General features: G+C 45.2%; 1 protein-coding gene across 2 annotated transcripts in view; it reads right to left on the bottom strand.

The window, feature by feature from the left end:
• The window catches only part of Mle (dosage compensation regulator mle), an 84571-nt gene extending 58923 nt beyond the window's left edge, over positions 1-25648 (bottom strand). Inside the window, exons 1-8 of one of the 2 annotated variants that reach the window (XM_077682303.1) lie at positions 25381-25648; positions 25123-25266; positions 21454-21633; positions 21061-21200; positions 11908-11954; positions 10167-10303; positions 6278-6382; positions 819-983 (exon numbers count right to left, since the gene is read on the bottom strand). In XM_077682303.1, coding sequence (XP_077538429.1) covers positions 819-983; positions 6278-6382; positions 10167-10303; positions 11908-11954; positions 21061-21200; positions 21454-21633; positions 25123-25266; positions 25381-25494 — 1032 coding nt within the window. In that variant the 5' untranslated portion in view covers positions 25495-25648. Of the gene's footprint in view, positions 1-818; positions 984-6277; positions 6383-10166; positions 10304-11907; positions 11955-15306; positions 15400-21060; positions 21201-21453; positions 21634-25122; positions 25267-25380 lie in introns of those variants that run through there. The other variant, XM_077682304.1, reaches the window with a different exon arrangement.

Genomic DNA, 25648 nt, shown 5'->3' on the forward strand with positions numbered 1-25648 from the left:
GCAGTAGTCGCTCCTTGGGTTCAGCAGGAAAAAATAAAATATGCTATGTGCCAGAATACAGCAGCGTTGAACTACCACAGCATTTTCAGCTCAACTTCCCTTTGTAAGAAATTCTATCATATTTTCACTGAAACACTAAATACAGAAGACTCACGATAATTCAAACTATCAGCTCATTCAAACTTCAAAAGATTGGTTGGCCCACTATGCTTTCAATGTAGTTTAAAGCCTCTTAATTCAAACCACTCCGTTGGATAAATTTGGTTAATTCGTACTTTTTGCTTGTCCTTCCCGAAAAATATCTGCTGAAATGCCACTTCTAGCTGCACATTTGCATCCTTTCAGCACACTGCTGGGATCTGGAAGTTCTTGACAAGTGCAGAAAACTCTCGAAATAAACTGGCTGCCCTTGCTGGCATCAAAAACTGTTTTGAACTCTTGTGCAAAGACGAAGCAGTCATCCATTCGCGATTTTTTTCAGAGCGTGAATAGCACTTCAGTATTGTGTGTGAATCATTAAATATTTGTGAATGTTTCATTACAACACAAGTTGGTTATTGCTCCGAGTCATATTTATGAGAACTTCTGAAAAGTCAAACTTCTGATAATTCAAACAAAATCCTGGGGTCCCTTCAAGTTTGAATTATTGCGAGTCCACTGCATATAATACTCGCAATTGTACTGCCACAATGAGCAGCAGTGCATGATTCAGAAGCAATGCATGCAGACTGTGCTACCCCAATCACCCGCACTCCTCCTAAAGCAACACTGCTCCTCCCGCCTGCGTAAAACTGAGGGAAATGCAAAGCTCCCCATACCGTGGCCAAAGGACCCTCATCAATGTTGCACGAGGTCCAGGGGTTCCAATTCTGCTGCGGCGGGGACCAAGGCACCACTCCTCCTGGCATTGTTTGGGACACCACTTGCTCCGCTTCGAGGTGTCTCGGCACTTTCAGGGAGAAGGGCTCGCTCTTGGTGCCCTCCTAGGGAGGAGGCACGCATGTTAACAACGTGGAATGGGCTTTCCTTACTCTAACACTGGTACCCAAAAAGTGTTCAAATAGCAAGAAAAAACAAACAACAAGCTGCGCATGCCAACTCGATTGATTGATTGATTGAATCTAGGGTTTAACGTGCCGACGCAACACAGACGATGAGGCACGCCGTAGTGGAGGGCTCCGGATTAATTTTGACCACCTGGGGATCTTTAACGTGCGCCGAAATCTCGTACACACAGGTGTTTTTGCTTTCCGCATCCACCAGGAAAGTGGCTGCCACAGCCGCAAATCGAACTCGCGTCCTCGTGCTCAGCAGCACAACGCCTTAGCCACTGAGGCACCGCACCGAGTGTGCATGCCAGCTCGCTACATCAAATCAGTCTGCGAAAATGTGCAGGTAAATAATGATCTGCACATGAGGCTTGTCCCATTCTCCAGACCGCCAGCCACATTTAACAGATACGCAACTCCAACTTTTACCACACGCATCCTCAGTTTTCCAGAGTCAACTGGACGCAGACAATGCCCTTGGCGGGCAGCAGCTGTAACTCGGGCTTTTCTCCCTTGACTTCTTTGCACCTCGCTACCTTCCCACCTCAGCTTCACGCAGAACGTCTCCATGCACTTTCGGTGCTATACGTTGTATTTACTGGCGTGGAATGCATGCGGGCAACCATGTGAGTGCACCGTTACTGGTTACATCGGGCTCCGTGGGACGGCAGTACTTGTCCGTGCTAAGCACATGAAGTGTGCTGGACGTTCCAAACTCTACCCCACCGAACGCAAAGTATTGCCTCCAGTCCAATGTGAGTGCGATTAATAACATCCCTATTGACACCACTGTTGAGAATTGAGAATCGGGTTGAAACGGAGCAGACGACACATGCCAGTGTTTTTTGTTGTTTTTTTTCTGCGGTGTGCTGCCACTGTGGCACTAGCCGTGTCATGTCCGTCTGTGCGCTTCAGCCACGTCTGTGGCCGTTTCCAGTGTTGCCAAGCAAAGAAATTGACAGCTAAACTTCTCAGTGAATACCAGCTATAGCAATTCTGGCAAGTATGGTTCTAACAGCCATCAAAGCAGCCATGAAGTATTCTCTGCTTCTTCCTCTCACTGAACCACCTCATTAGTGTGAAGTCCTTACACAGGGTTCATACAGCCTTCAAAGGCAAGGGTTTTGAAGGGTTTTCAAGGACCCCATTTAATGTTTTATCTTGAATCATTAAAATACAACTTATTCAACCCAATGCAAAAGTTGTTTACTGCACAATACTCAAAAACATTAGTGCACACTACTTAAATAAGTGCTCGAGTTGCTGAAAGCTCCCTCAGCCTATTTTTAATTCTTTGTTGGTGTTTAGCAGTTCATTCCTTGTTTTTGCTACTTTTCTCAGGCAGTTTTATTTCACGATATAGGTTTTTTGTTGTTGTTTTTTTAGGTTTAACGCGCCGACGCTACACAGGCGATGAGGTGCACCGTAGTGGAGGGCTCCGGATTAATTTTGACCACCTGGGGATCAATCTGGGGATCAATGCGCTGAAATCTCGTACACACGGGTGTTTTTGCTTTCCACCTCCATCAGAAAAGCGGCTGCCACAGCCGGAAATCAAACCCACGTCCTTGGGCTCAGCAGCATGACACCTTAGCTCCTGAGCCACCGCGGCGGGTCTTTTTCGTTCACTCCTCGTTTTTTGTGCGCAAGTTAGTCATGACTTGATTTTCTTCGGTGCGTGTAAGTTTGCAATAAGGTGGGCTATTAGATATTCGGCTCATGATCACCGACTGTACGAGTCTTACCGTTTCTTCTCTCATTCCTGCTCTTCTCTTACTTAGCTAGGTGTGCAATAGTATGGCAATTGTTTAACAGTTTGCTCTTTTTAAGGGGGGAGGGGGGCGACTGGGATATCGCAGGAACACATGCTGGGGTGGTCCCGTTGTTCCCAGGCACCTTATCATCCATAATGCACTTTCGATGCTCAGCACTCAGCGTCTTAGGCCTTGGCGCCTTGCCGTTTTTACCCAATGAGATGAAACCGTTGGGGGGTAGAGGCATACAGCTTTGCTGTAAAAGTCTCTTGTCTTTGAAGCATGAAGCATTCCAGCACGAAGTGTTGACAAACGAGTGTCCTGGTGTCTCTTAGTACCGTGACTACATGACACGGCGCCAACAGCCAGAACCCCCTAAAATCCACTAAATGTGTCGTAATTTAGAGCAATACAATAAAGCTTGATTATTACAATCTTTTTTTGCATTATTAAATCTTAAAATCCGTGCTAAACAATTTAAATTCTTGTGAAAAAACCGAGCCACTGATTATCACATTGAAAATCAAGGGTTTTCAAGGACTGCTAAAAAATTTCAGGACTTTCAAGGCCTTGAAAATGACACTTCTATTCCAAGTGTTTCCCAGGACTTGTGCAAAGCCTCTTGAATGCAAGTACTTCAAACTTGGCTGCGCGTCCATGTGATGAACAATGTCACTCTTGATCGCAAGTACTTCAAACTTGGCTTGTTAGTTCTGTGCACTTATTACACATCCACACACAAAACGTTTTGGTGCAGGTTCAGCGCAGATTACTTGGAATGTAGCAGTATTTGTCTTTTGGTGCGGGAATCACATCACTGTGAGTGGCAAATATAAACAAGACAATGCTGCTGCTGATAGTGAAGTTAAATTAAATAGACCGTAACATACGGTCTTCCTGCAAGATTTGGGCAAAGTCCTGCAAACGTGTCGCTTGTACCTGAATGCAATAACTGCAATAATTAAATACCGTATTTGCACGAATATAACGAGAGTTTTTTTTTCGAAATTACGTGCTCCAAAACGCACCTCGCGTTATATTCGGAATTGAGTTCAGCCACGAGGCGCGCGAGTCTGGAGAAAGGGGAGAAAGCCATCCCAGTTGAAGGAAACGAGGAACGGGAACATCGCGCCAAGTGAAAGGAGGAAAACCGAATCTGGAAAGAACTCGTCGCCCTTCTGACGCACACGCAAAAACACGGCGCGAGAGAAGCGCGAGGGCGAGGCGCGAGCGGGATGAGGGAGAGGGCGAGAGTGAAGGTTACCCGGTCGCCCCTCGCCGCTGCCGCCGAGTTGAGGTGGTGTATCGTGTTCTGCACATCGTCAGCGTCACGCCAAATGGAACTCGAATTTCTTTGTTCCACGTCTGTTGAAGTGCTTTTTTCCCCCGTCTTCTCGTCTCGAGAGTCGTTCGCGTTTCGTGTGTTACGCGCACCCATGGACCTCACATGGAGAAGAGGACTCAGTACGACGCATCCTTTAAGAAGAAGGCAATCCTCCTGTCCGAAGACGTCGGCAACTTGTGTGCGGCGCGACGCCTCGGAGTGAACGAATCGACGATCCGGGGATGGAGGAAAAACTGCGATCGGATCTTCCGTGCCGCGCCTACTCAGAAGGCCTTCCGTGGACCGAAGCGCAGTAGTTACCCTGATCTAGAAAAGGGACTCGCAGAGTTCGTACCGGAACGTCGCGGCTAATTCTTGCCCGTGAATGCGGAAACGATTCAGTTGAAAGCGAGGGGGCTTGCACGAGAGGCTGGTCTCTCTCGTGACACCTTCAAGGCTAGTCGCTCTTGGGTCCAGAAGTTCATGCGTCGCGCTGGTTTTTCACTTCGTCGGAGAACCTCAATATGCCAAAAGCTCCCAGCCGACAACGAACAAAAGCTGATAGCATTCCAACGTCATGTGATCCGCTTACGCACAGCCCGCAAGTACCTGATCAGTCAGATCGGCAATGCCGACGAAACGTCAATCTTCTTGGATATGCCGTCCAACTACACCGTGGACGTTCGTGGCACGAAGGAGGTGCGCCTCCGTACAACGGGAAACGAGAAGACTCGGGTGACGGCGATGCTGGGGTGCACGGCTGACGGACACAAGCTGCCGCCCTTCCTCATCTTCAAAAGGAAGACAATCCCGAAGAATGAGATTTTCCCTCCCCGCATGCACATCAGGTGCAACGAGAAGGGCTGGATGGACAGTGCGATGATGCGCGAGTGGCTTCGCGTCGTGTGGGACCACCGCCCGGGTGCGGCGTTGGCGAAGATGTCCATGCTCGTGCTGGACGTCCTTCAAGTGTCCTTCAGGGGACACTTGACTGACGAAGTCAAGAACGCCATCAGGGAGGCCAAGAGCGACCTCGTGGTGATTCCCGGGGGCATGACTTCACAACTGCAGCCTCTCGATGTTTGCATCAACAAACCCTTCAAGGATGGCGTGCGAAGAGAGTACGAGGAGTGGCTGGCCGAGAATAACAAGGCGCTCACACCGACGGGACGCGTCAAGCGGGCGTCGATCTCACAAGTCGCCCAGTGGATCGCGAACGCAAGGGAGGCTATGCCGTGCTCAATTGTGTCGTGCGCCTTCCTCAAGTGTTGCATCACCAACAACATTGATGGCACGAACGACGACGCGATCTTCACGGACAGTGACAAGGAGATCAGCAGCGACGACGAGTAGAATAAAAACGAAAAACGTACGTCGACGTTCGGTCTCTTTCCACTTTTTTGTGTTCTCAAGAGTTCGCGTTATAATAGTAATAATATTTTTTTTCTTATTTATGCCATCAAAATCTACCCTCGCGTTATATTCGTGGTCGCGTTATATTCGTGCAAATACTATTTTGATGGGGAAACATTTGAAGCGAAAAAGTAATCATGAGGACTAGTAAAAACATTTGCATTTAAACGCTCCTGGTGCCAATGAGTAAATTTTAGCTAGCAAAAATGTTTTCAGGCCATGTGACACACCTACAGTTGTAATGACAAGTCAAAATGAAAGTGCAAATGTGGCACCCAATGTTGTCACATTTTCAATTCCACTACTTTCGATGGCAGATTAAAATTGTTTTTAATTTAACTGGGAATTTTTTAGGTGTCTTGTGATCCGCTTACGCACAGCCCGCAAGTACCTGATCAGTCAGATCGGCAATGCAGACGAAACGTCGATTGAAAATGCCAATTGTCATATGCACTAGCGAGTGTATGCTCGGGCAATTTCAGCTGTTGGTCCCTGTAGGTAGCCCCCCTCCGCTAGGTGACGGCGGCTGCAGATTCATTCCAGTGCCTTTTACTCGTTTGGTTCTTGACTTCACAATGCTAGAGAGTACCATGACAACTAACAATATCCAGTTTGCTACATATACTGTGCTACCTGCACAGCAAACTAACAACTCGACAGAAAAGAGCAGACTGGGGCTGCCGACACAGGGCTGCTTTCAAGTAGCTCTGAGCAGTTCAAAATGAGAAATAAGAGACCTTGACTTCTTCTGGGACAGTAACAGTCTCGATGTTCAAAGTCGTGATAGTATCCTTCAGCTCCTCTTGGATTTCTGGTTTCAGGGCAACCTCGTAAGGCTCCAACTGGAAGTGGGGGAGGATCAGTGATCATTTCCATGTTATTTTTAGCGCCTTCATAACACAGAAATAACAGCTTTAAATAGGACGGTCATTGTTCAGATTGAAGATCTAGAAACGCCAGGCGCTAAGGGCTAGAAATAAAATCGGCAATCAACAGCAGGTGTAAAGTGCTCACAGTAGCATCAGCACATGCGTGCACGCACAAAGAAAGAGACAGCACAAAGTTCAAATGGCTACAGCGAGTAAGCTCACTTTCCTACTTTTTCCGGGTCAAACAGTGCGCTGCCCTTTTCCCCTCCAAAATTAAACCCGCAAAAGTTTCAAGTGTTCCCGCTCCCGCAGCAAGCCACATACTAGGCCTCTGAAGAATAGGAGTCTGCACGCACTGATTTATTATCACTGGTGGGTTTGATGCACGTGCTGTACAGTGCATTACGGAGAGATAGCCCACCAAAGATCGAGAGCAAATCGAGAGAAAATATGACGTGGGCTAACTTTCGGCGTGCATTAAAAAAAAGTTGAGCAATGTATCGCAGCCAAACAACGAACACGCATTTATTAGCGCTGTATTCATTCGTCGTCAAAACCGTGGAACGAACAGTCGCTCTTTCGGTGTTTTTGAAAAAATGGAAAATCGTGCCAAAAACAGGGGTGGGTTATCTTTCAGTGGTGGGGCATCTCTCGGGATTTTTACGGTAGGTATCTTGGGCAAAGAATTGAAATTAAAAATATTAAATTTTTCTTCTGCACAAGTAAATAATTATTCAGGGTGGCATGGATCATCTCACACCATTATTGTCGTTTGGTTAGTCACAAATTACTTTAAAAATTGGGCCCATCTCCCCGCGAGGGGGACTCGAGTAAATGCGTCGCATAGGGGGTGGGTGTATTGCGTTAACGTTTAGTGTTTGGGGAGTTGGTGGTAGTGAATGCGTTGTATCAGCAGCTTCTTGACATAGTTTGAATGAGTCAAGGATATAAGGCGCATTCGTAGCCTCCCATTCTGTGTCGGCTTTGTGGCGCAGTGGGTAGAGCACCATGTACATTGCGTTCCGCCCGCAGGGTCGAGGGATCGAAACCAGGCGCCGGATAGTATTTTTTTTTATATAGTGTAGGGGGAGGGGTGCGGACTACGACTACGGACATCAACGCGGGTGACATCGTGAGTTACTGAAATGCTCTGCATTTAAAACAACTGACTTTGTAGAGAGATTCCAGCCAAACATGTTCAATTACAAACCTGCACAGCGTAAAAAGAAACAGAATGCAGCAGTTTCCATTAGGGGTGGGCGATTGGTCGATTAACCTTCCGATTAATCGATTAATGCTTAAGTCGCGATTAATTTTTTTAATCGGTTAATCGGTTGAAGTGTAGGGCGCCACGGGAGAAAGGCCTGCTGTCTTCAACCCTGCAGGCGACTCGGCGTTTTTTTGGTTTGTTTTGCGTTTTTACGTCTTATGTATTAGCCTTCTCCTTTCCATTAGCGGCCGCCACCCTCAACTACCGCGTTGCCTTTGTCCAGATCGTCACTGTCAGTTCCGCAGGCGAAGGGGGAACGCCGTGCTGTTCACGCCACACAGCTCTGGGAAGAAAATGCTGTTTGGGGGTTCGTTTAACCGAAACAACATGCTTCCGCATCGGGGAACCCTCGCAGTGGAAGTGATCGGCGGCGGCTGTACAGCACCATTGTACGCTGGCCAACAAGCCCTGCGTCCCAAGATGTTTTCCCAAAAAAACCGCCTGCGACGATCTCCGTCTCACAGCGAGAAAGCTGGGCGATGCGCTTGCGGACAACAGCACTCGCTAGTGGGGACTCGCATGTGTCGAGACGTCGCTATGCGCTGTAGATTGGTGCCTTTGAACTTTTTCGTGTCACGTGCTTTTACGCCTCGTCAATTACCCATGGACCTCCCGGGAACAGAGCTGCCTTTGATGCCTTCCGCGCATGCGCTTTCCTGGTTGCGCTCAGCTGCTGGTGTCATTCTCCTTTCGGTGTAAAAATGCTGCTGTGTGTTCCGGTAACTTCAACGCCATGCGAGCGTGTGTTCAGCACAGCCGCCGGGATGACTGTCAACAAGCAAAGAAACTCTCTGCTGCCTGAAAATGTTAACAAGCTTCTTTGTCTCCGCAACTGGGTGAATTATCACTGATTGTCTAAAACCATTTGTACAAACTAGCATCGACAACATGAAAATGAAAACAACCATAAAGAAAAACTGAACATTCCGTGTCTTTTAAGCCTTATTCACCTAAATGAACACATCCGATTAATCGATTAATTAACCGATTAAAGGAAGCCGGTTAATCGGATTAAAATTTTTGACCGATGCCCAGCCCTATTTTTCATAAAAATTTCATAAGCCTAATAGAAGACCTCGTCCCACTTCAACAAACAACATGCCCGATCCAAACCAGGGGCTGACGAAGTGCATGCTCAGCACACTGTCACATTTGACATTGTCATGGTGCAACACGCACACAGCCGCCATAAATATTTGCAGGAACATGAACTCTGGTAATCAGCGTATTGTTGCTCTACAACTCTGTATTCAAAATTTTCACCGAGGTTCACCGATTAGAGTCACGAGAAATCCGAAACTTGCTTGCTATAACCAAAATTTTGTTATATTTGTACCCTATAAAAGTAGGGTGCAAAAAATTTCACAGACATGCCAGAACTCCTCACATGTGGTACAGGTCATATTTCACCCCATGAATACATGTCCTCTGAATGCATCCGCCATGAGCTTCCGACAGCAGCTGCCCCTGCCACTGACCAATTCCCTCGAGTGGGTACGTAAGAATGGTGGGCAGGTATGTTGGCAATGCCACAAAACAAATGGATGAAGCGGCCGTGAGCTTCTGATGGCAGCTGTCATCACCACTGCCCAATCCACCTGGACGGGCATTTTGTTAAATCCACATTCAGCTTTTAGAGTGGGTAACCTTAACAATGAGCCGACTTGCCAAGTAGCGTCAAACTTTTTGTACATCAAGCTGCGGGTAGCGGTTGATTACGGTAGTCCCCAAAGCATAACATTAGGCCTAACATCAGGCCATCCCGCACCCATCAGGAATATTTTGCAGTAACCTCAATATTTTTCTTCCCTATATCCATGAGGGCTCCTTAATTTCCTTTGTTAAAACAAGACACACACAAGAATGTAAAATCGTAATTGCTTCACTGCAGTTGCTATTCATTATTAAAAACTTTGTTATAAGCAGTCTCCACAGTACTTTGGTGCTGAAAATTTTTAAATTTCTAATTCTCGGTCCAAGTCACTTGAAACACCTTGTAGATACACCGAGTGGGGATGCTGTGACGTGGCTGCTACACAACCTCCATTAATTTTTGCACTACCGCTGCCTAGAGTGTGAAGACTGGAACCACAAAGTATTTTACCCACACTGGTTGTAACAGTAGCACTGATTTTTGCAAAGAAATTAAGGCCAAGGCCAAGCTAGAAAAAAAATACATTTTCTTAGAAATCCAAAACAGCACAAATATTACAACAAATCAAAATTGGAATTGCCACAGAGCATGCTCTTAAAACTAGTTTTTTGCTGCAAGAAGCAACAGCTGTGAAAAAAAAAATGCAATTAACCAATTTAGAATTAAATCAGGGAACCCAAAATTCACCTGCACCTTTACACGCTGACAGCACGCTTGCAGTAACACTGCTTACACCACTCAGCACACTAGAATGGGCAACTCAAGCATCCAACCATGCTGCCAACACCGATACACACTTGGGCATAGCAGGTAGTACCCAAAATGCTTCAAACCTTGCTTTCAGTCTTTTTCTTGGCAACGCCCGTGTAGGCCTCAATGACCCCGAGGTGATACAGCTGGCGCACAAGAGACAAGGCGCACGACTTCGACGCCATCTGCTTGTTGGAGCCTTGCTCCTTTGCCATGATCTCTGAAAAAGTTACACACCAAACTCATCGCACCAGGGTTGAAATAAGTTTCAAAAAGCGCACAAAGTCTCTAATCCATTACATCTTCAGTCTACCTTTAAAGGGTCAAAACGCTTTTTACAATTCAAGTTGCAGATGCTTATGTTAACTCCTGCCGAGCTTAACGATTAAAAGGACTTTGGTTTTCTGAGTGGTTTACACGCGTGTGTTTATTTGAGTCAAGCTCTCTGAACCCGCACTAAGCTCAGTTGACCAGAAAAACTGATATAAGGAGCACTGTAAAGCTACCAAATGCACCCTTTCCTGCAGCAGTAATGGTGCAAAGGTAACCTTGCTGGACAATTGTTTTTTCTTCTTCTTTTCCTCTCTAAGCCCAAACGTCAGCCATAGGTAAGTGAACAACTGCACATCAGCACGAGTGCTTATATGCCATTGTAGAAACTTATCCCAGCACCTTTCTAACATATACGACATTAACGGGCCCGTTTTAATTAAGGTAGCTCAAGAAATTAATGCTTTCGGCCCATACACAAAGCAAGGAAAAGTTCGAGGCCAAGCTAGAATGAGTGACACGCTGCCAACCTGGTAATCTAGCCTAACTTCTGTGGCCCATGACTGCATGGCGTTACACACTGTGCCATGCATTAACTCAGCTAAGAGTTGTAGAGTAACAGTTAAACTCAGCGTCGTGCAGATTTAGCGGTGTAGGCATCAGCAGTTATGTCTAAGGTACAGGCAAAAAGAAGAAGCGAATGCATGGTGAAAGGCCCATTTTTAACTATTTACAATTAGTTCACGTCCTTGCCTTTATGAGATAATTTTAAGCAAGGCAAAAACGTGACAAGCAGAAACACTAACCCCCACTTCACCTGGGCGCAAATATAATTCGCAGTCTCTGAGGGGCAACCACAGTTGAGCAACGTGGTGCAAGATAGAAGTAGCCAATACCAAATTCATCTTACACTCTAGAATAATATATTTTAATCAAGCGTCACACTTGCTGACTGAGCATTTCCAAACCACAACAGAACTGATTGAAACACACCGTCAAAACTACCCGCAACTCCACTATGGAGGGATGTAGTTCTGAATGAAACAAGAGCAGCTCAGAGCTATGCATTAGGGGATGGCCATTACATCGTAAACACAAAGATCAGTAGCATGGTGTAAGACTACCTTACACAATCATCAGAAGCCAGTAATCAGGAGCCAGGCACAGGCACAGTGCAAATCTGCCTATCTGCAACCTTCACTCTTGCAGGTAAGCACATGTTATTAACCCCACTACAAAGCAGAGGAGGCGATACAGCAGCCTTCATTTTGTACAGAAATGGCTGCCTTTTGCACGTTATGTTTTTGCCATTTCTCGTTAAACTTTTCTTGGTCAGGTGGGGGCAATCTCTGAATGGTGGGTGTGAGCAAACAAAACTAGGGTGGGAAAAGTATAAAGGGTCACATCACACGCACACTCCAGTTCTATGTTTATTTTCCTTACTAGGGACGCCTGTCTTCAAGCACCTTTTTTTTTCTTAGCTTTCTCAAATGACATTTGGCACAATGTGTAGTAGCAGTTCCACCACTAAAATAGTAAAAACTTCCAACTCACTTTTGTTCAACTTGCGCACAAAAAATCCCATTTCTGCAAAAAATGTCCTGGAAACAAAAGTATTGCCACGATCACACAGTATACAGTAAAAAATCTCTCACTTAACTGCACATTCCCTTTTTGTGCTAACTTCATGCATGCCAGAGAGCCATGTGAAACTGCTAGCATTTGCAAACAAGCTAACAAGCTTCAGAAAGGAGGTACCTCCACTTTGGTGCAACTGAAGCATCATCGCTCTGGTCCTTCCCCGTCACCGTGTTTCCAGACTTTTGTGATCAGATCAAGAAAGCCCTAAATCCTTTCAGTTTTAATAATAAAAATAACCCTAATCCAGAACTGCCACGTCTCCCACGCAGTCAAATAAATACTCTGCAGTCCATTTCACTAGCCAACTGCACCCGTGAGTGAGCTGGCACTACTCGAAGGATAACCGAGTCGATCGTGCTTACCCATAAGGAGCACATGCAGTTGAAATGAGACCCTGCGGTGATAACCAAATTCTGTTCAGACATGAGCGTCCTTGTTCCCCCCTTTTTATCGGGATTTCGGCGCTTTGTGATAACTTACGTGTAGTATCACGTGAGGCACCTTGTCAGCACCTATATATTATGTACTGTTTTTTCAATAAAAGATTTAGTTCTGAAGCTGCGCTCTCTTGTGCCTCTCTCTTGTCCTCGTCCCAACACAGTTCAAAATTTCAAATCATGACTCGTTGAGATGACTTTTCTTTGCAGTTGTTTAGTAAGGCACGAAGTTTCTGCCTCCTATGTCATTGCCGGTAATCCGCACTGGCTATATTTCACTTTTCAGTGATAGAGGTAGCCTGTTATTTATTATATGAGAGTGTTTGGTGACCGCACCCCAGCCCATACCTATTTTGCATCAAATTTCCTTCTTATGATTAAGACCGGCGCTGACACCCTGACGAAAGCAGTTGTATTCATCTACATATTTCAACATTTCATTACCTAGGGTGAAGAGGGTGCTTTCTGCATGCCTATGTACCATTACTTGTGATTTATTCCTTTATCTTCAACCCTACAACCAAGATTCAGGGCATGAAGCAGGTCCTGAAGGGTGTTCATCGGACTCGCCGAACAAGGTTATGTTGCCAGTAAATCCCAAGGGGCTCAAATATATCCTATTCATCCATAATCCAATCTTACAAAGTGCACTGAACAAATATTTATTAGGTTCAAGCCCTTTTTGCTTTGGCTTTGTAACCAACAGTTGATCCCTTCAATGGATGACCACAAGTTAAGTGGGCTCACTGGTCTTAGACCAAAAAAGTTTATTTTTGCAGTTATGATGATGAAAATTGGGGGGCACATGTAGTTTCTCATTCTGATTGTAGATATAAAATTTGTTTTTGAGTAAAATGATAATATTCAAATTTATTTGAATTTTATATTCAATGTTTTGACAGCCTTTGTAAAAAAACTGCTGGAGGGATGCAGCTAAACAGGGAACCAGTGAACTGTGCACAAATCAAAGAGTGCAATAAGACTAACATTATCGTTCTATCTGGTCTGTAGCAGAAGTTACGACCATTTGAAGTTTGGGCTTGAAAGGTGGCAACCAGAAAAACCGGTTTTGCCTTCCAGGCCCAAACTTCAAATGGTCGTAACTTCTGCTACAGACCAGATAGAACGATAATGTTAGTCTTATTGCACTCTTTGATTTGTGCACAGTTCACTGGTTCCCTGTTTAGCTGCATCTCTCCAGCAGTTTTTTTACAAAGGCTGTCAAAAAATTGAATATAAAAATTGAAATAAATTTGAATATAATCATTTTACTCAAAAACAAATTTTATATCTACAATCAGAATGAGAAACTACATGTGCCCCCCAATTTTTATCATAATAACTGCAAAAATAAAGTTTTTGATCAAAGACCCATGTGCCCCCTTAAACCATAAATTAACAGCGACATTTCCGCTGGTTAGAACAGACATCATCATGCCGTATACTATGAAAATAGTTGGTGAAGACAACATGTTAAAAAAAAAAACACTGCAGGGCCCTTTTATAAGCACAAGTCACGTCTTTTACTGAAGGGCACATTCACACCTGCAAGTCGTGGAGGTTGCACAAAAGATTTCTCGTGTCTTTATTAATCAATCACTGATTGATGTTTCCAGCTATGCAAAAGCCACAAGCCAGGTAGCCGAACGTTGCCACTGCTTTGGTAGGTGTAGTATGCCGGCAATGGCTGCCCTGCCGGCACTTTTGGCCAAACCAGCCACTTGCCAAGGATGTTTGATGGTCCACACATAACCGACCAGATGGATGAATAGAATGATATTCAGGTAGTGTGAATATTTGGGCTGTATTGTGAAAGCAAGTAATTTTCATGGATATAAATATGAATGGCGACTCAGCACAGTGACTTCCCTGGCTTTTTTACACTTGCATTTGCACATACTCGACGAGGTCGTATACACCTAACAATTCAATGATGGCAAAAAAAAAAAAATGCTTCTATGCTCAAAACCTCACCCTGAAAACCATAACCAGCAAAGTCCTGTAGCATGGGTTTTATAGTGGTTTCTACTAGTTCATGTACCAGCATAAAACTTTTGACAATCAAGTGAAAATGGAAAGTTGAATGAGCATGGAAAGTTGAATGAGAATCGTCACACAGAAAGGCAACAACCAGGCTGCCGACTGTGAGCAGTAAACCCCATTTTATTGCGCAATGTAGCTCACTGGCAATCGCGTTACCTCCAAAACTCACAAAAGTGAACATGCCCTAAAACCCTGCAAGTTGCTGCGGCTGCCTGCTTACAAAAGTAGTCCCTATTTGCTTCTAATTCATCACTGTAGGGGGTTGGTAAATGAGTGCAAGAGAATAAGTTGAGTGTTTCCATGTTAGAGAAATTAAAGCAAGCTATCTTGAATACTCCTCACAAAATCACATACATATTCATGAGTGCACAAGCAGCAGCACATGAATAGGTAAAAGAGCGTACAAAGGTTGTTGAGGAGTCTTGTCTGCCCTCGTCTAGGTGGACTGTGCTTAGTCCATGTGAGACAGCCACGTTAAATGACCTACTCCCCAGTGTAAAAGCTTGGCAGCCTGCAACCATTGTGAGCCCCAGCAATAGCACTAACCCAATTTCATAGATGTTAACCTCCTCCAGCCATATATAACATCTAGGTGGGTTCTAAATTTTCTTCTGTACCACTGTTAAACCTGCCTCTCATGAGCTGGCCATAAACTTTGTTAAATAGCAAAAGGAAGCACTATGACAAGCTGCATTTGTTCCCAACCAAAACACTTCTACTTGGTTGGGCCAAATGCCAGCACGCTCAATGGAGCAGCAAGCTCCACTAGCCTACAGTTGTGCCACACCTGGAGCACAAGCATTGAGAAACAGAAACAAGAACCGCCGCATACCCAAACCAAGGCCCACCAGCTCTGAAACCACACTCTCAATGTCCAGCAGCCATGAACCGTGCAACAAGACGCTGCCTCCACATCTCAAGAGGCAGTACCAGCATCCAGCCACCTGTAGAACACAAACCAGCCCAGCAGTTTCAGTATTGTTCTGTGGTCATCAAAAAAAAAATGTCACGAGAAGCTGCTGGGCTGGTCTGTGTCTGGCCCCCTCCCAAGAGTTTGCGTCAGGTCAAAGAAGCTATGCCAGTACCAAGCAATCCTTTCAATAAACCCAGAGTAAGTCGCAGTAGCTATCAATCTTTGCACACTGAGGACAACTCTCGTCCCACCTCACTAACAGCTGTACGAGTGTGCAAAGTTAATTTCAAAAAATTGAAGAGAAGTTTCTTACGAACTGTACAATTATATTTATAGAGCAAATTTAAATGGCTTTTCCAAACAATATTACTTTCTTTGCAGCCACAGCCAACCTTCAAGTATGTCTACGAGCCACGCTACAAGAGTGTCTATAAGAACGGAATGCTCCGCAGCAGCAATCCGTGCCACCCCACTCATTCAAGTGCAGCTCGCCTAAACAACAGTGCCAAACTTCCTTTATACAGTGAAAGCCCGTTAATTCGAACTTCAATAATTTGAATTTATGGATCATTTGAACTGTACAAATGCTTCCGGTCAAGCCCCGTGGAAGCCTCTATATGAAAAAGCCTGTTAATTCGAACACGACTACGCTCCGCTACAGATAATTCGAACTAAATGCCACCACGCAGGCCCCTTTGTCCCTTTGTGCCTGGTACACAACCAGTGAAACGCACCCACTGCTTATTCAGGAGGCCATGTCGCCTCCGGGTCTGAGAGAAGAGTGGAGAGAGAGAAGGTAACATCAGGAAATCCAATCGAAAGACCCCATGGCAGGCAATTTGAAACACTTATTCTTTGCTGACTGCATCAATGTAGACGTGACGGCAGTAATGTGTGGTGCACCGACAGACAAGGACATCTTATCTCCGGTCAGAAGCGCAGAACCTGTCGCTGCCAGTGATGAGGAGGAGGAGGAGGAGGAGGAGTGCGAAGCACCAGTGCGGCCGTTTGCGGAAAACTCATGACCAGATTGCATACCACCCGTCTCTTCAGTTTTGAATAAGGGGGAGAGGAGGCCTGCCACTACATGCCCTAGTTAGAGTTAAAATTGCTTTAACTAGTGCTCTACCTTCAAGGACAAGAACGCCGACTGCAACCCCGGACTTCAAGAATTGTTTACATGCTTTACTGCTTCCATGTTGCAGTTTACTGTTGTCATTCTTCACTTCATTAGCTCGAACTTTTATTCATTCAAGCTGGGGTAATGTCCCCTCGTGGTTTGAATTAACAGGCTTTTACTGCAGAATGTGTTAGTGTGAAACTCTACGACTCCAACGTCTCGTGCTTCCTTTGGGCTGCCTACGGCTGTCAGCTGATTGTTCTACAAACAAGCGCCCTCAGCTGATGCAGGCCTTCGAAACAGGGCTCTAATTTTGTGCACCCAGCCTTTTAGCCATCGCAGGAGAAAGAAAGCCAACACAAGGTAGCGGCACAAAGTTGGCAGCTTTCTTGTCCCGAAACAGCTAGCACACACTTCAGTGGACACGAGAAGTAGTGCTAGTACAACCGTTCAGCCGCTGCTTGGCAGAACCACCATTACTGGCATTCTGCCAGATTATATTAAAGGTTTCGTGCACCAAGTTTCTCTAATAAAGGTGATTGCATTCTTCTGTGCAAGTCCGCAGCTGGCATGGTGAAATGCAGTCTGAGTGTGTTCTAGGAGGTTTCATTATCCGGCAAAGAGTTCCTTCAGGATTGAATTTGTAAGTTTTCCATTTCATAAGAATGTACGGGTGTAATCAAGTAATCAAGTTCACAGAATCCCAATTCATGAGGCTTAAACGTGCTGCCGTAGGCTTTGCTTCTACTTTCAACAACACTCTGCTATGCGCATCACATATAGGGTACTTTAGAAACAATCCCGTATTGCATGAATACATTAGTGTTGACAATAGTTACCCCAGCAACCTGAAACGAGCAAGGATTACCCAGTACTGGCATAACCCTAAAGCGTCTGCTATTATCTTCCTGACAATGTACAGCAGTGGAAAGCCCCCCGAGTTTTTTTCCTTTTTTTTCACAGAAAAAATCTCGTGTGGGCTTTTCAGCGCACAGAACACCACCCAGTACAGTGAGATGAAAGCCGTCTGCAGGGCTTCTACACCGCTGCCTCAGCCTTTCCATCAAAGACACACAGCAGCTCAAAAGCCAGAAAACTGAGCTGACATGTGACATGCACCAGAACTCGAAGGTCTTCCATACAGGTCATTAGGTAACTAATTACAAGCTGTTTTAGCTGACACACGTTGACCGAAAGGGCCATTTACTAAATTTCAACACCTTAAAAAATACCCAGTAGAATACACAAAACCACACACTTCTTTGCACTGCTGCATGATCCTTCTAAGGATGCCTTAAAGCACATTCATGTTCCTTAAAAGGACACTAAAGGCCAGAAGCAAGTTGATTTGTGTCAGCAGAAGAACACACCAAAATTACAAACACACTACCCTATCTTATAAGACTACCTTTTGCAGAATTGAAAACATCAAACAACAAATGGCGACAGGGGCCTGTTAACAGTCTCTGAATAAGAAAATTTTTTGTGTAGAACTGCGAACAGTTAAAAAATGCCCCCGGCATCATTCTGTAAGTGGCTATCTTACTCTTATCGGGCATAAACAAACTTGGTTCACCCTCAATGTCTCTTGATTTGAATTTTTCATACTGCACGACAAAAACTTGACAGAAAAAATAATTTAAACGACATCAAACTTTGCAGCCCTTCAATAACTACATCGTGAAATTTAGCTGCTACGTCAAACGACTCAACCAATCATGTCTTTTACGCCCATCTCAATGACACTTCACTAGTTGCACATAAACGAGGAAGGGGCAGTTTTCGCATCATTCTCAGCTGCACAGCTCTGCAATGTAGCAGGCACTGCACACAGAGCAGGCTTTTAAAAGAAAAGGGTCACCAATAGCAGAAACATGAACAAGAATAACTCCAGAAAGGGATCAGTGCAAAGAAGCATTGGTAGGGACAAGGACAAGCAGGACTACACGGTGCAACTACCCTGCAGAGAAGAGCAGGCCCAGGGGAAAATTTCCTGTGGAGCAGAACCGATAACAGGAATGCAGGCAGCCAAAATGTGAGACTGGGAATGGGATACGGACAGAAAGGCAAGCAAGAATAGAGGCAAGCTCAGTCACCACACAGAGCCGTCACTGCAAAGAAATGCTGCAGAGAATGGGGAACTTCGTGCACAGAGGAGTGAAAAACTCGGACAGTACCAGTACCACAAGTGAGATGGGGAGAGGGATTACGTGGTGCGGGTAAACGGGCTGCAGAGTAGAGTCACGGACCTCTAGCAATAAATTTCTTTACGCCAAGCTGACCCCCAAGAGCAGGAGGCGAAAATTCCAGTCATTGTGCATATGCAAAAAAATGCAGCATGGAAGGATCTTGAGGAAGGACAGTCAAATGGGGTGAACTTCCACATATGTTAAGTGCTATATGCTTTGTAGGACATTTCCATTCCTGCTCTATGGCAGCCTGCTCATGATTTTTCCAAAGTTCAAAAGGCACCCCAGAAAAATGTGGGGATCCCACAAATACGTGCAAAATGACAGCCTTTAATGACCTTTTCCTGATGGCGACCAAATGTACAACATTGTTACAGTAATCCCTCACTACTTGAAGTCCTAAAATCCACTGAAAATTCCGAGATAACAGGAGTTTCGAGTTAAAGGGGGCAAATACATGCCCCCCTAAGGAAGGCACGGGGAAAAAAAGTTTCGAATTGACCGATATTTCAAGATATCCGAGCTTGGGTTAACGAGGGATTACTGTACGTGTCCCAACCGTTTCAGTGACAATCCGCAAAATTTCTGCCAAAAACATATCTGCAGAAAGTTTCATGCCCCCTCCCACGCATGCGAGGGTTCAAGCTCCCTCGGCTATTTCCAAGCTCAATAGGAATATTTTAAATAACTTTAATGTCGCTTCATTCCAACTGCATAGAGAAATGAACTGAAGTAAGGGTCATTTTATCACGGTTAAACAAATTGCTTGGAGGGAAATTGACGTCATCAAGAGTGTGGTTTCAGAGAGGCACTAAAACATTTAGGAATTAAACCTCTAAAATATACTGAAGCAAAATGGAGAGACGAGCTAGTTGGTGAACATCCATGAGTGAAGCTTAAGCGCAAACTGACCCAGGGACGAGAATAAGTTGGTGTCGTTTCCCTTTCTCGTCCCTTTGTCAGTTTGCGCTTATGTTTCACTCTAAAATATGATTAAGTTCTCTGGCATTGTGACGAATTAGCCTGTCACTAGAAGTTCTTAATGCACGCAGCCTAACATGTAGGCCCATGATATTTTTATGACGCACAATTTCAAAGAGAAAAAAAAATGAGTACATGTAGCAAAACAGCACATCATGCAACACAATTTTTTGTTAAAAGAAAGATGCTCAGAACTGTCGTCTATGTTACTGCCAGTCCATTCAATAAGCACAAGAAAAACAGGTAAGAGCCCATGCATTCTTTGAGCTCCATCCTGAGCTCCAAACTTAAACAGTTCAGACCAGCAGTGCTGTCTCCTCTCATTAAATGCTACAATAAAAAGTTATATAAAAGGAACATGAAAAAAAAAAAAAACAGCAAAAGAAGATGTCTGGAGGTGCTCTTAATAAATTTCCTTCCACAACATTGGTTTCATGGCTGCCCCTTAACCTGAATGCATGTGAGCAGTTCTGAGGTCACAAGAACAGCTCGCACTGAACATCCGGAATCTAAACTGACAGAATTTCCAGCCCATATAGGTACACCGCATATGCATTATTATCCAAATAGCTGATCATAGGTTTTGGACACACAGAGGGCTGAAGCATCGGAAATCTTGAGGACAAGTTTTATGAATGCTTCAGCCCAGCTGCTGTTTCTCCAAAAGTGGCTATTTGCAACAACAATCCTGTGCATTAAATCCTACAATTACAGACAGATCAGAAAAGAGATAAACACAGCCAACAGGTGGCTTGCTCTAGATGTGAAATTTAATCATAAAAGAACACAGAGACCCATACCTCTAAAATATTGTAATGAAGGCACAGATATTAAGCACACTGCGCATTACAACACAGACTTTTACACTCTTCAAAGCATGGTTTCAAAATTGGCACTTTACTTGTGTGTCAAAGCTACGCCCGGGCTGCAAGGCACACCGTAATAAGGAGCTACACATTAATTTGGACCAATTCAGGTCTCCGATGTGCGCTGAAATCCTGTACCCGTGCGCCTTTTTGCCTCCGTCAAAAAGACAGCTGCTACTGCTGTGTATACTCGGAACGCAAGTGCAAAATGAGCCAGCATGACGATGTCACCGTGCCTCCTGTAGGCAGCTCTCTCCTACAGCTTTGTGGTACGCCTACCTGACTGCACCACACACTTTTCCAGGATCTGCCAGACACTTGCAACAATAGTGCAGTGCAGGTAGAAGCAAGTACCACATTTGGGTAAGCTGCTGTGACAAGTTGCTCCAAAAGGTTTGCATGTCGCAAGCATGCCATGATGCTTCAAGAATACACACCACCATTCATGTTAACAAAACACCCCGTCCTTCCACCCAGGTGACTTCCCGAACGAAGAGAAAAGAGGTGTCAACCATACTTGTTGTGGCTCGGCCCGACCTCGCTGTAGGCATAGTCGGTATTGATCTTGTTCATCTGCAAGAACTGGTGAAGCCGAGACTTTGCAGTGTCAATCGTCCAGTTACCATGAATGCCGGAGTTCATGTCCAGGTCCTCGGCCTGCAGACACACCAGCAAGGCCGCCACGTCCACATTTGTTCTTCCAACAGCACAACAGCATGTCGGGTGAACACACTGCCAGCAAGGGCATTCTGCTGCCCAGGGACCTTACCAACAGAACAAATACTGCACGAAAGACAAACTACGCTCTCGTCCTAATAAGCATGGCTATAGGAAGCAACCAAGGTTAGCTATTATATATAGATATATATTGCCCTGTACTAAGGCTTACAACAAGGGCCAAATGTCCTACCTCTTCAAGCCTTCGTTTTTCGGCTAGCCTATCCAGGTAGGAGACGGGAGGCCCTTGCTCATAGGGCAATATCGTCCTGGGTGGCTCAGACGCATTGCCACCAGCCTGTCCACCAGCAGTTTCACTGTTTTCAGCAACAGCAGGAGCAGCAGCAGCAGCAGCAGCGGCTGGTTCGCCAGTCTGCAAAGAAAACAAGTCCGAGAGACGCTGTGAAAACAAGGCAAGGCCTTGAAGCCACTTTGGATTTATTTGTGACTTCACGCACAAGCCATACTGCCCTGACAACACAATTATATTGAAGGACATGACGTCATGGGGACTAATTCGTACAATCGGTGACCACCGACAAAAAACTTGATTGTGCAATTATTGGTGCCTCTGGTTCCTTGATTGCACAACTTAAAAATGCTAGCATGGAGTTAGCATGCTAACAGCTTGTTATTACAAATCCATTACTAGCTCTCAGGCTAGTGAAACAACATTGGGTGAAACAACATTGTTCCTCTCGGCGGGAGAGGGATTGTGGTTTTATATCTCGAGAAGAGAGGAAGAACGACAATACGCAGAAGCCAGACGACCATCACCATGATTTTCTAATTGTTGCAATTCTCAAGCACTTGGTGCACTGGTAGTCCAACACAGGTCATAATTTTTCGTGACTGTTGTCATAAAGTAAAAGAAAAATAATCGAGGTGCACTCTTTCATTGTTAGCGAAGAGCTGATGACAGAGCACTTCTTTTATCAATACTGGCGAGAGAAATTGTGCCTGAAGTAGGTATTCAACAGCAGTATGGCATTACACCATCTAAGTTTAAAGCAAAACCCAATAAAAAAACAGCAGGCTCACCACAATGCCCTGAAAATTCAGAGGGCAAGGGTCAGTACTTCTCAGGATACTACGAGCACCCTGCACGCTGTCAGTCTCATCAGCGTGTCAAAAGCTACATGCCAGTTCCACCACGCAACATGCAATTACTGGCAACTTAAACTTGCAATACTAAAAGAACAATGTAATACGCACAACGTTGTGCACTCAGACAGGAAGTTGATATACACATAACGCGACTGTCGTACTGCCTGTTATACATGTTGGCGACTACAGCGCTCTTCATTTCCTCTCCTTCGACTCATTAAGCCGTGACGCGCCGATGACCACGGATCCAAGCATGATCAACTCCGCCTCGCGCGTTCGCCCAGACGGAATGAAAACAAGCCGACCAGACTTTGTAGCCATCTTCGTATTTTGGTGTAGAGGTCACGCCTTTGCTTAAGGACATTATAGTCGCAAGTTCCTATCTCGCCAAGACTTTTCTTAGCCGTGGCTAGCGTATCATGATTACAATTCAATTCACGCGGCAGGAGCAGTTGGTCTTAATATTCACCCAACCGGCCATACCACTGCCGCTCACTGAGGCCAAGGCAGACATAGTCATTGCTATAATTATGTCCGATCATTTGTAATTAATAGTGATCAATAATTAACAGTCATGCTGGCTATGCAGTGAGTGGAAGCGGTTCGACCGGTTGAGTAAAAACCAGGGAAGACTGCTCTCACTCATGGTGAAAAACAGAGCACAGAAACGGAAGCCCTTGTTTGAGCAGTGACATGTCCTTAAAGGGGCCCTGCAGACAAAACACAAGTTTGGTTCATTCGAAAGATTGCCACATTGGAATCATACTGACACCACTTTTAATGCACACTTCGCTCAAATAAGCTATATAATTAGAAAAAAGGGAATGGCCATGCGACCCACTAGCTCATTTCCCACAACAGAACCTATGATGCCATATGCCCAGCTCTGCGATTGGCTGAGGCCCGCAAAAGTAAATTAAACAAGGCTTATAAGCTTGCAGAACGAGCTGTTTGCACTCAAATGTGATGCATTTTCATTTTACAGCAGTAAGAATGGTGGGGTGAAACAATGGAAGTTACTAATGCACACGTAAACATAGTAGTACCGATATGCACTTCTGTTGGTACTGGGCGCACTATGCTTCTATTAGCTGCACAGCAGTCCGCCGCTTTGTAGTTGTCTTACACAACACTGGCCGATTGGCGTAAGCGACGTTGGCTTCCGTGACCCTGTTTGTCGAGCATATCCCATGTTTCACGAAACGATTACTTTTTACCGTAACAAAAACAAGCTAGGCGCAAATACGGTAAAAAAACAAAGCAACAGCGGACAACGGTCCACAGCTCCGTATGTATGGTAGCACCATCTGGTAGGACTGACAGTCCCCAAGGCTGCAGGGCCTCATGAAGCACTGGAATTTTGTTTGAATACCCGCCCTAGTGACTTCATGGCAGACGTTATGAAAGCACACGATTTGGCGGGAGAACCAAAATTTTAACCTAAACCGATTAATTTCTCGGTGAATACCACATCGATTGCTCCCGGACAAGCGCTGGGGGTACTATAAAGCACGAAATCTTTCGAATAAAACAAACTTGTATTTTGTCTGCATGGCACCTTTAGCGCTACAATGACCAAAGAACATGCAAGATTTATGAAACATTCTCAATGCATGCGTGAGCAGGCGCATGCGTGAGCAAGCCGTTTGTGGACTTTTCCCCAAGGAGAATTATTAAATTTTCTTTTTGTGTTCTTTCTGCCTTTTCTTATATTGCCTGTGTGCAATAAAATTCAGTCAATTGTTAGTCAGCACCCGTGATTGTTTCTTTGTCTTCTGCTCTGTTTTTCGCTCTAACTTAGTCCTGCTCTCACCACGAGTTGCATTTCCTCTGGACAGAAATTTCGTGACAGCTGCTGCTCCGTCTGGATGAAACTCATCACTTTTCACTCCGGGTTCCGTCAGGATGAAACTTTAGCATTCCCTATTGCTCCATCTGGGCAGAACGCTAGACACTGGCATATTTATAACCACAGACAACACGCGACGTGGCGGTGATCTGCTGTCATCGGCACATCACGGCTCAGCAGGTAGAAGGAGGGAAAAGGAATGGCACTGTAGTAGCCAGCACGTATGATAGGTGGCCCGGCGGTCGGGTCGTGCGTATATCAACTTCCGGTCCAAGTACACGGCGTCGTGCATATAACATTGTTGATACTAAAAACAATCTCCACATCTTGTGGTCATGGTGTGTGTGTGTGTCCATGCCCTTTGCGGCACAAGCCCAACATTTCACAGAAACTGACGTGAGAAGTTCCTACGCACATTTTGTACCGCCATGAGAGACACTTCCTAAAACATAGAAGCAGTCTATTGCACCTATAAAATCCCTCACCTCCAGTGTTTCAGAAAGGTACCAAATCATGTATCGTGTACTCTTTTTTGGAAATAAAATTCAATTCAGAAGAGTTTTTTTTTTTTTTGCTGTTACTATTGCTACTTGTACGCTTCGTGAATTACGGTGCAAACGTTTTCTTGATTCCGCCTGAAAATAAGCAGGGCTGCGCGTAATTTAGCAATTTCTTCACTTGAATGCTTGCGAAGTATAGCAGGGCGAGAAATTTGTAGGCTTGCACATTCTTTGATTGGGTGCTTTAGCAAATCCTTACTTTACTACCAATGATGGCTATCCGTGCCGGCATCCAAGAAAATTTCGCGCAGCATTTTGAGACTCCCAGCTTGTTTCTTCAAGCAAATATTCAGACCTCATAACTCTCAGAACATGTTCCAGTTCATAAATATAAAGTAGACCTCACCGGAATTTCCACAGGCACCTCTGACGCGGCAATGTGGCCGTTTCGAACCAGATACTGGAGGAAATCTCGGGCTGCATTTGTCTGGGCATCCTTCTTGTTGGTCGAATTTCCAGCCCCTACATAGCTGTATCCTTTAACACGAACCTAGAAGTAGCACAAGAAATCGGTGTCAAATGCGCAGCACTTTACTATTTCGCCACTTTAGAAGTATCAGTATCTTCAAGACAAAACGGACTCAATACGATCGCAGAATGTTACCTCGCAAAGAAACCTTTGGCGATGTCTCGGTCCCGCATTCTTGAATTCATATTCGGGCGTCAACTTCAGCTTACCACACCATGCGTAGAGAAAAGTCTTTGTCAAGTCCCCCATGTTCTCTCAGAGAACAAAGAGATTCGAAAACACCGACACCGGCACCCGGCACACGCAACGCTAATGGTTGCCCCGCAGAATAGGGTTGCCTGCGCAGCCGCGCGGCGCTGTGTCCACACTCGACGACTCCACTTGGCAACTTGGCAAGGAGGTC

This window comes from Haemaphysalis longicornis, unplaced genomic scaffold (genome assembly GCF_048455015.1).
Source record: "Haemaphysalis longicornis isolate Haplotype H1 unplaced genomic scaffold, Haemaphysalis longicornis Haplotype H1 scaffold_1, whole genome shotgun sequence".
Classification (NCBI taxonomy): domain Eukaryota; kingdom Metazoa; phylum Arthropoda; class Arachnida; order Ixodida; family Ixodidae; genus Haemaphysalis; species Haemaphysalis longicornis.